Genomic DNA, 13,723 nt, shown 5'->3' on the forward strand with positions numbered 1-13,723 from the left:
TTTACATAATCCATTTAATCATTTTATAATCACGAAAGCATTTACGCGTGTAAGAGTTGTTCTGTGATATCATTTGATAAAAGCAAACCTCTTTCTTAGTTGCGGCTAAATCGATGCAGGCGAGTCCGTGGAAAAGTCAGGATATTTCTAGAATGCTCTGTACTTGGATTTCTTCAGAAGTGTCCTTAGAGCTGCTTCGTTTTAGAGAAACTTAAAACCCTCCTGCTATTAAAAAATTAATCCATTACCAAACAGCTCTGATTGCATTGGTACGAGGGCATTACTGCGGTTTGAAACTGCCGTTGGCTGTTTGGGGTGCGCTGATGAAGAAGCCGAGCGACAGCCCCAAAGCTTGGACTGCTGGGCACCTTCTCCAACTTTCCTTTGTTACAGAAGCCCTCCCGCAGTGATCTGTCTGCTCCGATGTGTCCCATGCCCAAAGGGACCCATTTGTCCCTACACCGTGGTGACAGAGTGGTCTGATAGTCTGTTTTAAAATAATGTAACTCTTCCATCTTAAACTGAAATGCGTATTTTTTTTCCTCCATTTACAGCCACCTGAACCAGAAAACCCAGTTTGAAAATCCCGTGGAGGAAGCCAAGAGGAAAAAGCAGTCCGGGCAGGCTGATCCGGGGCCTCCCAAGCCAGGTAGAGGCCTTTCCTAGCTGAAATTCATACACTGAGTGAATGGAAAGCGACCGAGCTGGTCACTGCTGGGGCTCTCAAATTCAACAGAGACGTCTGATTCTTGTTGCTGTGAAAACGGGACTAACCTTAATGAAGCAGCAGAGGTTTAGAGGCTACGGAGAGTGTTCTCGTGCTGCTTATATAGAAAGTGCAAAATGGTTGGGAGAAGGGGCCAAAGCCTTTGCTGTGGGTTTGAGGCTTGATTTGAAGATCGAATTGTTTCGTAAAGTTTAAGGCCAGGGCAGCGTCAGATCTCTCACTCACTGTGTCTCCCAAGCTAATTGCTTAGGTCTGCTATCAGTACCCATTCAGGATTCTTCATTAACTGATAGGAACAAATGCTAAAGAAATTCACCCTATTATCTGCCTCTCAGATGGGATGGTGTTAATAATATTAGGATCATTGGGGGAACGCTTTTAAACAATAGACCCTGAGAATGTGAGGAGCCTCGCCCATGGGTATTTTGAAAACGCTGCCCAGAAATTTCTCTCATTCTATTCACCCCTCCCCATCTCCTCCCTCTCTCCCTCTGTCATTCGTAGCCCTATTAATGGTCTTTGTGGTCATACTGTGTGATTGAGTGGGATTCTCCCCACCTCTGTTGCCCATGAGAGAAACATTCTTATAGCTGCTCCTCAGAAACATAGTCCCCTCCCTTAAGTTTTGCATTTGATTTAGCCAAATGTTTTTAGTTTAACCAATATGGTAGAGCACCTACCATATGCCCAGTGCTTTGCTAGGCATATGGTATTCAAAAACGATTGGGGGCGGGGAAGGGAGGGGAGCGATTAGGGGTAAGACAGGTCTTGCCCTCAAGGGTTCACAGCGGTGCTTACCAAGTGGAGTGGACGCAGAGTGCGCGTCCCTGACTTTCAGGAGCTTAATACTAAGCTGTCCCTCCCATTTTGACTCCAGATAAGGGTGAGAGGAAGTAAGTACAAACAAGGAGGAGGAAAAGTAGGTGCTTTTACCTTTCAAATTACAAGGAAGAACCTTAGAAAAGAGTAATGACACACGCTAAGTTTTACTTTTCAGTGATTCAGTTTATGAATTTAAATTCTAACTGTTCTATGACATTAAAGTCCCTCTAATTTTTTCTTCTCTGTGGTTTGTTTAAATTATATAGACGACCTTGAATATTGCCTTCAAGGGCCCTGTTCATTGTAGTGATTTTTGTTCTCAAACCCATTTCTCATTTTGGCACAGACACGGAAAAATCCCACTTCACGCGGGATCCGTCCCAGCTTAAAGGCATCCTGGTTCGGGCATCATTGCAGAAAAGCACGATGGGCTTCGGTTTCACCATCATCGGTGGGGACAGGCCTGACGAGTTCCTGCAGGTGAAAAACGTGCTGAAAGACGGCCCTGCCGCTCAGGACGGGAAAATTGCACCAGGTAAGCAACTTAATAAACATATAAGTGTATGTGCTCTGGATATTACGCACCATCGCCATTAGCCTCTGCGGCAGCACCCCAGACGCAAGCACTTTTAAATTTCTGTAGCAAAAATGGATGGGTAAGCCCTGGTTAATAACCCTTTGGCTGGACTGAGCTAAAGATGTATGAGCCACCTCAGAAAACTATGTGATTGTTTGGTTTTCTTCCAATGTGGGGCATTTTTGGAGCTACCTAACATTGACCTATAACCTGTTTTGAAAAATGATCCATTGTGATGTTATAGTGATGCCGCACAAATGGTTACGTCCTGAGTTCTCTCCCAGGCTGTCTTGTCTGCTTGCTTCCTTGGTCTCACTGGCCGGGAATAAAGCTGAGCCGCTATGTGAAGGACGATAGACACGGAGATTGCCATTGCTGCAGAGCTGCATGAATTTGTGTGTAATAGCTTTCCTAACTTCCTAACTTCTACAAAGTTTTCTATGGCTGACCGTGTCCATGGCAGAGGGGACGTTCAGGACTAGTTACAGACTATGCGGGAGGCTCAAACACATTTTTCCAGAAGGGTTTAGTAACCCACTGAGGTTGCTTTTCATACTGTTGACTAGACTTTTCTACTCCTCTGTTAGTTCACACACCATGTAGGCCGCACTTGGACAGCTCCCACCGCCATAATACTACCTTTCATGGTGGATGTTGGCTTACTTCCAATTAGGATATGGGATCTCTCAAATTATTCCTTCCCGTTTAGGTGATAGAGACTCAAAACATGAAACTTAAAATAATCAAAAGTTATATTTGTAAAGAAAATTATTTTTAGCTCTCCTCTATTACTTTATAAAATAAACTCTAGAGATTAAAATGAATAATAAGGGGGGTTTTTAGTTCTCAATTTTTACTTCTTGAACATTTTGTCCATGAAATGGACATTGTATATGCTGTTGGGATTTCATAATATTCATATTTGTCTAAATTTATCTAACTTGCACAGCAATATAATAATACTTCCATGAAAATTCTGGGATTTTAACTAGAGGAGGAAAAGTCAAAACATTGTTTCTAATTAGTCTAATTTCTGTATCTTCTTAGATTATGGACAGATTTCCACAGATTAATGTTTTTTAATACCATTCATGTTGATTTTTTAAAAAATATGTTTTCTTTGATTTCAAAGAGAGGAAGGGAGAGGGAGAGAGAGAATCATTGATTGGCTGCCTCCTGCACGCCTCTGACCTGGGATGGAGCCCACAATCCAGGCACGAGCCTTACCAGGAGTCAACCTTTCCGTGCCTGGGAAACACCCAACCAACCACACTGGCCAAGGCTGGCCATAACCTTTTAAATAATCATATTCAAATAAAAGCAGCAAATGAATAAGACAACAGAGCACACTTTTTAAAACTTAAGGCTGCATTAAAAACACACAGCTGATGAATGTCAAGTGGCAGTGGTCTTAATAATGCAAAATCAGAGGAGCAAAACCAACTTTTCAGGATTAATTTAGCTGACTTTTCGGTGTTTCACTATGTTCTTTGCTTCTGTTGTGGCTTGTTTCTCCTTGTGAAATCAGAATGACAGCAAATTGAAACTCTAGAAAGATAAAAATGCTAAAATATATTCATAACAACATCAGTCTAATCTTTAGCCCTACGTTATGAATTTTAATTACATCTTAATGGCTTCTTAAAAGTCAAGGAACAAGGCAGTATTTAAAGATGGCCTGTTTGTACAAGTCGTCAGCGAGGACTCGCTCCCCGTCTGTGTACTGAACACCCACTACAACGCACCGAGCTTGTGTGGCCACGTGGGTGGGACTCGGAGGGTATACTAACAATGACAGTATGAATTTGCAATTATTTTCAGTATGCTTCCCTTGAGTGTGAGGTCATCGCTCTCTGCTGCAAAGATAATGAAGATTTATACATTCGTCTCCCCCCAACAATAAAAATGAGCTTACTTGGTGGCTGCAGTATTTCTAACACGATTATCTTCTACCAGGCGATGTTATTGTAGACATCAACGGCAGCTGTGTCCTGGGTCACACCCACGCAGATGTGGTCCAGATGTTTCAGCTGGTGCCTGTCAATCAGTACGTAAACCTCACTTTATGCCGTGGTTATCCGCTCCCGGACGACAACGACGACCCCGCCGTGGACATGGTCGCTGCCACTCCCGTGGTCAACGGACAGTCACTGGCCAAGGGAGAGAACACTCCGGATTTTAAGTCGGGGGCGATGGCCCTGGACCAGAATGGGAAGCCGGGGCAGGTCCTGCTCAGCGACCGTCTCAACGGGCCATCGGACGCGAGCGAGCAGAGAGCGTCCGTGGCCTCCTCGGGCAGCTCCCAACCCGAACTCGTGACAGTCCCTCTGATCAAGGGCCCCAAGGGCTTTGGCTTTGCGATTGCCGACAGCCCCACCGGCCAGAAGGTGAGGATGATCCTGGACAGCCAGTGGTGCCCGGGCCTCCAGAAGGGGGACGTCATCAAGGAAATCTACCACCAGAACGTGCAGAGCTTGACGCACCTGCAAGTGGTCGAGGTGCTGAAGCAGTTCCCCGTGGGCGCGGACGTGCCCCTGCTCATCCTGCGAGGAGGTGAGTGAAGCGCAGCCGGCCACGGTCGCTGCTCGCGCTTGCTTATCTGTTGTTTGTCCTTCCGGCAGCGCAGAAGGTCTTCTCCCAGCAGACTCAGCTGGCCCCTCGTGGGCATGTTCCAGAAGGTTCTGTCTGACTGCTTCCGTGAGCAGTATCCTTTGCAGCAGATTCTTGAGTTATTAATGGTTTCCCTCATATCCATGATGGATTGCCTCCCCTCTCTATGCGTTTAAAAATCGGGTTTGTGGCTTTAATGATAGGAGGGAGCCACGCGGTGCAGTCGCCTTGTGCTGCTTCACGTGAAATAGGTCCTCTTCCTTTCATGTTCTCTGTGGAGGACAGCAGGAGAAATTGACTCTCCATCCCTGGTCTTGGCCTGGACCTGTGTGACGTGCAGGGATGCCGGAGAGGGCCGGCTCGCTGTGACCCAGCAGAGTGTCGCACAGAGCGCTCACGTGTCCTGTAGGAGCAGTCAGGATAACGTGCACTCATAGAGCTCCCACCCTAAGCTTTCGTCTCTGTCCCTCAAGGTTCATTAAACCCCACAGTGCTCACGTGAGAGAAATAAAGTTTTTATTTTCCAAGGTCATCAGCTGGCACGAACTGCTCCGGGCGATTATACATCCCGTTCCGAGGACCGGTCACCAAGTGTGCATGTTAACGGACTCCCGTAAATGCACACCTGAGCGTGGCTGGTACTCGGAAGGGTAAAACCTGGCCTCCACTCCTCTCTCTCTGGCTTTTAGTTTTCACTTTTGAGGCACATGAGAAGTGTAACTGCATTGGGGCATTTCTCCCCACCCGCCCTTATTCTCACGTCTTGAACTAATTTGTTTCTTCTCCGGGTGGTGAGGCAGGAGGTGCTGAGAGTACGGGGGGGGGGGGGGGGACCTCTCTGCTGGGGCTGGAGGGTCCCCGGTCTGGTCTCCAATGACCAGCGTGGGGCACGGTTGGGCCGTCAGTTCCTGCCCCGCCCCCCGTTGGCTGTGCGCCGTAGGGAAGTGGTGTTACTCTGTCTGGACTTTGGCTGCCTCGTCTGTAAAACGGTGGTAGCATTCATGCCTTAGGATTGTCATAACGATGGAATGAGGTCACACATGGGCAATGCCGGGCACGTAGACGGTGCCAGACAAAACCGCCCAGCCAGTTCATCACACGTGTTCACTGCATTTGTGATCTGGAAATGCTTCCTGTTTTTAAAACTCGGCTTGTGTTTTGTTTTGTTTTCTTAAGGTCCTCCTTCACCAACGAAAACTGCCAAAACGGTGAGTACACAGTGGCCCTCAATGGCTCCTTCCCAGCACACTGCCCGCCCCCTCTGCCAGGGCTACCACCCCCCCCAGCGCCCCCCCCCCTCCCCAGTGGTCCTGGCTGTGTCAGACCCTCAGGGAAGCGGGGGAGTCAGAAGGCCCGCAGAGGAGAGCGGTGCTCTCGGGCTGAGTGTGCATTGGAGGGACACGAGAGGCCCAGACAGCAGGACAGCGTGGGCACAGAAGGACAGCGTGGGCCCAGAAGGACAGCGTGGGCCCAGAAGGACAGCGTGGGCCCAGAAGTGGCTGCTCAGGGCCCTTCTGGGTGGAGAGGAGCTCATGGAGGCCATGGACGTTCACATCCTCTCCGTGTGCCCACGGGGAAGACGTGGCTGCCTCACCCAGGCTCATGGGGGCTGCAAACGCCCACATGTCGGTAACCTGGCCTGGAGGACTGAGCGAGACTTGGAATCGTGGCCCCCTGTGCCCAGGCCGCTTGTGGTCAAAGGGACAGGCTGTCGGCCTGAAACAGCGCTTTCCTCGGCATCCTCCTGGGCCGCCGAGGAGCCGCCCGAAGGACCCGTGGAGAGAACGAGACCTAGAAAAGGAGGCACCAGATAACGCCGCAGAGACCCCGTGCCCGGCACAGGGCAGCCGCTTGCTTGTAGCACGAGTGCAGCCGCAATCGTGTGGATGTGGCCACACAGACCATTGTATGTGAAATCCGAGTTCGAGTCTGTCCTCTCACAGGCGAAAGGTGGTCGTGCTTAAGCTTAAACCTGGGCTGTTGAAGGACAGACCATCAGAGGTGAAGGGATGAATCTTGCCTCGCCTGCCTGGCGGGTTCATCAGCAGACCTGCCGTTTTGCGGATGAAAAGGAAAGGAACTCTGCACTTGGATGTAGACGTTCCGCTCAGGCCCGGGGTGGACGGCATTTATGTTTTCCTATTCAGTGAAAACTGCACGGGAGTTTCCCACATTTCTCTGTTCCTCTAGGACCATTGGTCACTCCTGTGCTTCTGCATGTTTCCTAATGGATGCTGGTGCAGCGCGGTGACCCTGATGCTTCAGAGCTGAGGGAGGTCTCTGATGACCCCACCGCTCGGACAGAATCCCAGGGCGCCTGGGGCGAGGGGTGGGGGGGCTGTCCACACCTCCCCCGCCATCTGCCTGGTCCCAGTCAGCAAAGGGTCCCCCCCTGCCCCCCGACAGACGCCGCCCCTGCAGCCCGCAGGGTGGATTATTTTATCTCCCGCCCCCTCCTCACAGTAGTTCAGGACAAGCCGTCCTCAGAAGCAGACCTGTTTCTCAGGCTGCTCAGGGGCTTCACCTTTAGGGTGTTAGGAAAGATCTCATTTCGCTTGGATACTGTGCAGCGCGAGTTCCGTCTGAATGGGGGGACGTGGGCATGTCCTTCTCCAGTCCCCCGTCTGCCTGCCCGGCCGGGGCGCAGGTGCCCACAGAGCCGTCTTACGCCTGCGTTCGTTAGCACTTCCTGTCCAGTCGCTTAGAAAGAATGTTCTCCTCAACACGGTCCCTGGGCACGGGGTTCCGTGAGCGGGGAGGGAGTCCCTGTCTCCCTCCTGCCCCCGGAGAAGCGCTGAGTCCCGCGTCCGCTTTCCCTTCCCCTCGAAGCAGCGTGTGCGGCTGCAGGACCAGGAGGCTCGGGGCTCACCGAGGCCTCGCTGTGGACATCCCTGCGAGCCTTCGCTAATTCCGGTGAACTGGGCTTTAAGCCCGTGGTCGGCAAACTGCGGCTCGCGAGCCACATGCGGCTCTTTGGCCCCTTGAGTGTGGCTCTTCCACAAAATACCACGGCCTGGGCGAGTCTGTTTTGAAGAAGTGGCGTTAGAAGAAGTTTAAGTTTAAAAAATTTGGCTCTCAAAAGCAATGTCAATCGTTGTACTGTTGGTATTTGGCTCTGTGGACGAATGAGTTTGCCGACCACTGCTTTAACCACGGCCCCGAGAGGGAACGCCTGGGAGACCGCGGCGGGGCCGTGGCTTCGACCTGCCCCTCCACACCCACCATCAGTTGACACACCGGGTTTAGACAACTGTTTTATGAACACATCAACCATCTGGCTGTTTAAAATACTAAGTAAAGGCCTTTTCCATTTCAGAAAACGGATAAAAAGGAACATGCGGGAAGCTTGGAGGTCGTGAATGAGCCCGTTCCGCAGCCTCTGCCTTTCCCACCCAGCATCGTCAGGTCCGGGTCCCCCAAGCTGGACCCCTCGGAGGTCTACCTGAAGTCCAAGACGTTATATGAAGACAAACGTAAGTAGTTGGGGAGTGTCTCAGGAGAGCAGGCGACAAAATCAATTTGAATTTTTTTTAATAAACTGGGGCCTACCATCTTTTAAAACCACGTGGAAAAGTCATTTCTTCATTCCATCCTATGACTCCGGGCTTCTTCCATTCACATTGAACATTCATTCATTCTTTTCGTTTCTTTTTTTTCAAAAGCACATGTTAAGTGCCTACTATGTACCCAACATCAAAGTAACGGGAATACAGAGATAGATAAATAGTTACGTAGGCCCCACACCCGAAAAGAGGGCGCCGCTCGGAGGCGCTGGAGTCGGCCAGAGGCATGAGGGGAGCAGGCGACGGTTTTGACTGCAGGGATGATGCTGTGGGACTGAGTCTTAGGAGGACGCCCAGCAGGGGTGTGGAGGGGGATGACGCAGAGGGGTGAACCTGAGGAGGAACCCAGGAGCGCGCCCTGCGGAGTCCCGCTGAGAGAGGAGGAGAGCGAGTACAAGGCAGAGATTCAGGTCCATCCTCGTTTACTTACGGCTGCGAACCTCTTCCGAAGTAAAATTGCAGATTGAAGGTGGCTTGCTTTTTTAATGTATCGGTTTTTAGGCAATAGATCTAAATCTGCCTTGGAAAAGATGTGCATCGATGGAAATGTTAGATGTAATTATTTCATGCTTATTTCCCCAATTGTCCATCTTCATGGCGATTGTTGGGCCTCACCCACACCATAGCTGAGCTGGGCTCATGAGGCCTTTCATCGCTGAAGTTCGAGGGTTCTGGGAGCAGGAATCTCTCAGAAGAGACCGCTTCTGAGGAGCACGCTCAGGAACGGCTCTACACGGCAGCTCGCTTTTAAAGCACTCCCTGCCACGCCTCTCTCCCTTCCCTTCTAGCAAATGCTTCCTCCTCCTAAGTAGCATCATGTTTTCGCAGAGATAAGATTGCAGTCATGCAGCAGCTGTTCCTGACTTAATCTTCGGGTGATTGCCCCCCTTGGGGTTAAGAGCCAGACCATGGAAACCAAGCTGAGTTCAAACCTCTGCCATTTCCCTCCGTGGGATGCTGGGCCCTCAGTTTCCCCAGCGAGAAAATGGGGCCAATGATAGGTGTTAACCGTTACTTACTTTTAAAATAATACCATTTTGCAAAATTAGGCTAAGTCAGCAGTCCATGCGGAATGCTTTTCTGAAACAAAGCATTAGGTTAGGAGCAGAACTAAGACATTTTACAGACTCTCTTTTTCCAGGATTTGCCCACGTGTTAATTTAGGCAATTTACACTATCAAATATCAAACTTAAATTTGGTAATTTTAAATTGAATATTGTAATGCTGATTTGAAGGCATGAAGAGTTAATGGCAGTGTAGCACTGAGCACATGAACGTGAGGGTAAATCTTTTATATGTGTGTATATATATATACATATAAATAATATATATATTATTTTTATATATATATAATATATAATATATATATTATTTTATATATATATATTATTTTTAATTGATTTCAGAGAGGAAGGGAGAGGGAGAGACAGAAACATCAACGATGAGAATCATTGATCGGCTGCCTCCTGCATGCCCCACACTGGGGATCGAGCCCGCAACCGGGGCATGTGCCCTGACTGGGAATCAAACCATGACCTCCTGGTTCATAGGTCACTGCTCAACCACTGAGCCACGCCGGCCAGGTGTAAGGGTAAAACTTGATACAAAGTTTTGTTTGGAACTCAAAGCAAAGATTTACAATTGAATTATTTTTTTTTTTGTGGTGTTTTACTCTTGGGTAAATTTTTGCATCTCAGAACATTCTAAGGATGTGGTTTATTGAACTCTATAATACTACCCTACTACTGAACTTAATTTCATTTTAATCCTTTTAAAATAAACCAAAGTATTTATTTATGTATTTAATATCTTCTGGTTTTCCTTAGCGCCAAACACCAAAGACTTGGATGTTTTTCTCCGGAAACAGGAATCGGGGTTCGGCTTCCGGGTGCTGGGAGGAGACGGCCCTGACCAAGCTGTGAGTGTGAACCCCGGGACGCGGCTGCTCCTGGGAAAGCTGTTAAGTGGCAGTTTGGTAGAATCGGGTGTTTTTGCCGTTTTCTGTTTTGTTTGATTTTTTAAAAAAATATTTTGTTTTCTCTGTCAGTTTCGTTAACATGAGAATTGCATTTCCATTAGTTCGTAGTCCCTCCTTGACTTATGCAGCTAAAGCTGGTGGAAACTGGATCTGTCGGCCCTCAATTGGACAGGAATTAATCTCTCTGTGTGCCTAGTGCTTATTTAAAACCTCTTTCTTTCCTTTTGCCTTCATTAAAGAGATCTTAAGGCATTTTCCTTTTCTAAGAAAACTGTAATTCAAAATCCTATTTACCACAGTCACTCTATCTTCTGAATGTTCCGTAAACAGTGGGCATGAGCCATGAATATTATGTCACCTCATCCGTATTACTCACCTTATTATTAATGGGTTGACATTTTTATGCTCAGAAATTTGCCATTTCATTTGTTACCTATGAAACCAGAAAGATATAAAATAATTAATGTTTCTGTCCAGAAAGCATGAGGGTTATGTTTTGCAGAGCATTTAAAATCTAGAATTTTATTCATACACGATTCTCGAGGAAAATTAAAGAACAAACGTGGTGGATAGCATTTTTTAAAGTTCTGCCCTTAGTTTGAATGACAAAGAAGTAATGTGCTTCTTTAGAATTTAAGAATGTATTGAAGTGGGTTTTTTGTCTAATATCAAGAAAGACTGAATTATGACGATGCTGGAAAGTTAGGTGAGTAACAATAATCTTTTCAAGTGACAGTCTTTCTTCTGTTTCTGAATAGAACATTTGATTTCTGTCGTATAAATGTGTCCTGGTGAGTCATTCGGTTACAGTTAATAGTTTCCCCTATGTAGGCCAGGCATAGGAACCTTGGTTATTTCTGATGATATAGTTTTGTCTGAGCCCGGCTGGTGTGGCTCAGTGGTTGAGCATCGACTCATGAACCAAGAGGTACCGGTTAGATTCCTGGTCAGGGCACATGCCTGGGTTGCTGACTTGATCCCCAGTAGGGGGCGTGCAGGAGGCAGCTAATCAATGTTTCTCTCTCATCATTGATGTTCCTCTCTCTCTCCCTTTCTCTCTCTCTAAAATCAACAAAAATATATATTTTTTAAAAAGAGAGAGTTTTGTTTGATTGCTTCCTGTTTTGTTGGTACTCGTAGTGGTCATTTAGACATTTTAGAAATTTATCTCAAACAACCTGGGAGAAACCTTTCTCTTCGATGTCAGGTTGTAGCAGCTCTGGCGTTGGCCCCGGCACTGGGGACTGCCTAATTACAGGACTTTGACTGCGGCCAGCGGAGTGACCCTGACACGCTCACCTGGAAGCAGCTGTACCTTAGCCACTCTGTCCCCTAAAAATAGTCACTGCCTCGAGGTTCAGGACCCAGCAATGTTTCTGTTTGATGCACTGAACTTGGACTGACAGCGGTAGGTGATGGCAGCGGCGCAGGAATTACCCAGCTGCTGTGCACAGCGCGTGAGAAATTTTCCTGATGGCGACAGACTTCTGTCTACTTTTGTAGTGACCCCACAGAATCGGGCTTTTTGAGTTGAATGACTTTGTTTTGTTGTGGTGATGGTGGTGATGGTGGCACTTGTTAACGTTATTGCGCAACTCGGTGTTTTCTGCCTTCTCTGTACCCAACCCCGAGGGTCCAGAAGGGACCATGTGGTGCGGTTACTTAAAGGGCCGCTGCGGAGAGTGGCCACTGCCTGCGATACCGCCTTTCCAAAGCAGGACTGCCCCGGAGCCGAACCGCAGTCACCTGCCGGTTTGCACGGCGCTGGGTTGGGGAGCCTTCACTCGGCAGTTAGGGATCTTGGCCGATCCTGGCGGACTGCGCAGCCCGACCCCCGCCTCGCTGTCTTGTCAGATCTACATCGGGGCCATCATCCCTCTGGGCGCCGCCGAGAAGGACGGCCGGCTGCGCGCGGCCGACGAGCTGATGTGCATCGACGGGATCCCCGTGAAGGGCAAGTCCCACAAGCAGGTCTTGGACCTCATGACGACGGCTGCTCGCAATGGCCACGTGCTCCTGACTGTCCGGAGGAAGATCTTCTGTGGAGGTACTCGCCCCCGCTGCTCCGATACCTTAGAGAACAGAGACTCGGCCCACTTCCCGGGGGTGTTACAGTTCTTTTACGCGGTTTGTGGAATAGTGTGTGAGACAACCCAGTGGGTGGGACCCAGGGCCTCATTGTGGAAGGTCATGGAAGGTCAGAAGGATTTAGAAATAATCATCACACTGTCAAAAAAAGAAAAATGGGGGGGAGGGGTCCATAATAAAATTAGATCAATTTGTTGATGATTTTACCAGGTGAAATCTGCTTTCTTAAAACAAATACAGAGTTATCTAGTCATACGGAGGCGTCCCACTCGCTGACTATCCAAAGATTTTGGATCCTGATGAAATCCTACATACCCAGAGGACAGAATGCCTCCACTTGAGGAGTTTTGGGATAATGTCATGGGACATTTATTGAGAGCTCACTGTGTCCCAGGCATATGGATTCTGTCATTTAATCTTTTCAACGCTGTGATGTAAATACTGTCACGATCTGGTTTTACAGTTATTCCCAGAAAGGCTGGGAGACAGAACTGACCGGGATCAAGACGGGTGTTTAATTCCAGAGCCCGCCGTCTAGACGGTGCACTCAGATACGAATCTCTCTTACATTTTTCTCATCAACAGCTTTGTGAATATTAGATAGGAATTTTGAGAGGCCAATTCTGGCCACTTAACAGTTTTATAAGGACAACCCTGTAGCGCGGACAGACAGTCAGCCCCCGAAGGTGGGGCACGTGCCCCTTCGGTTAGGAGCGCCGGCCTGGCACAGCGAGGACGTCCAGGGTCTGGTGACTCGATGGTCTTTGCATTTCCCTTTTTTTTTTCTTTCTTTATTGATTAAGGCGTTTGCATTACTCTGACGAAGCGCGGCGCTGTGTTTTTGATGGTCGCATCCCAAGCAAAGCCCGCCGCCTCGGGGCGATGGGGCGTTTAGGGGTTTAGGGGTGCACACAGATGCCAGTGCACTGTCGCCTCCGTGTGGTCCTGGGCTCGGAACAGAACACACGCGGGGGGGCGGGGGGGGGGGGAAGGCCTGGCCACGCCGGCCGCTGGCTGCTCCGAGGCAGCGACCTGAGGAAGCTGCAGGCCCACTTGATGTCACTGGAGGCGTTTAGCTCATTCATTCGAACCGTGAATTACGCCCCAAAATCCTTATTTTTTTTTTTTTCATTAATGATTGGACGTTGGTTGCTCTTGGTTGAGATTCAAAAGCTGTCTCAGGATGGTGTCGATTTTGAGCCAAAACAGATAATTGTACTTGTGTATTCATCAATGGTGGTGTGATGTGGTTGTTAATGATGGCTTGTATCCATTTATGGCACAAAATTTGCCTATTTAAAAAAAATCAGTTAGGAGTAACTTCTAGGTTAACTGGCCATTTGCTGGGGACCCCGTG

The 13,723-nt window shown here is 48.6% G+C and overlaps 1 protein-coding gene across 1 annotated transcript in view; it reads left to right on the plus strand.

Moving 5' to 3' along the window:
* MAGI3 (membrane associated guanylate kinase, WW and PDZ domain containing 3) overlaps positions 1–13,723 on the plus strand; it is a 138,233-nt gene that overhangs the window by 110,155 nt on the left and 14,355 nt on the right. The window contains exons 8-14 of the mRNA XM_079761200.1: positions 555–649; positions 1,896–2,084; positions 4,083–4,679; positions 5,913–5,944; positions 8,053–8,209; positions 10,127–10,218; positions 12,133–12,325. Coding sequence (XP_079617326.1) covers positions 555–649; positions 1,896–2,084; positions 4,083–4,679; positions 5,913–5,944; positions 8,053–8,209; positions 10,127–10,218; positions 12,133–12,325 — 1,355 coding nt within the window. The remainder of the gene's footprint in view (positions 1–554; positions 650–1,895; positions 2,085–4,082; positions 4,680–5,912; positions 5,945–8,052; positions 8,210–10,126; positions 10,219–12,132; positions 12,326–13,723) is intronic.

The sequence above is a fragment of the Cnephaeus nilssonii genome (assembly GCF_951640355.1).
Source record: "Cnephaeus nilssonii genome assembly, chromosome: 21".
In the NCBI taxonomy this organism is placed as follows: domain Eukaryota; kingdom Metazoa; phylum Chordata; class Mammalia; order Chiroptera; family Vespertilionidae; genus Cnephaeus; species Cnephaeus nilssonii.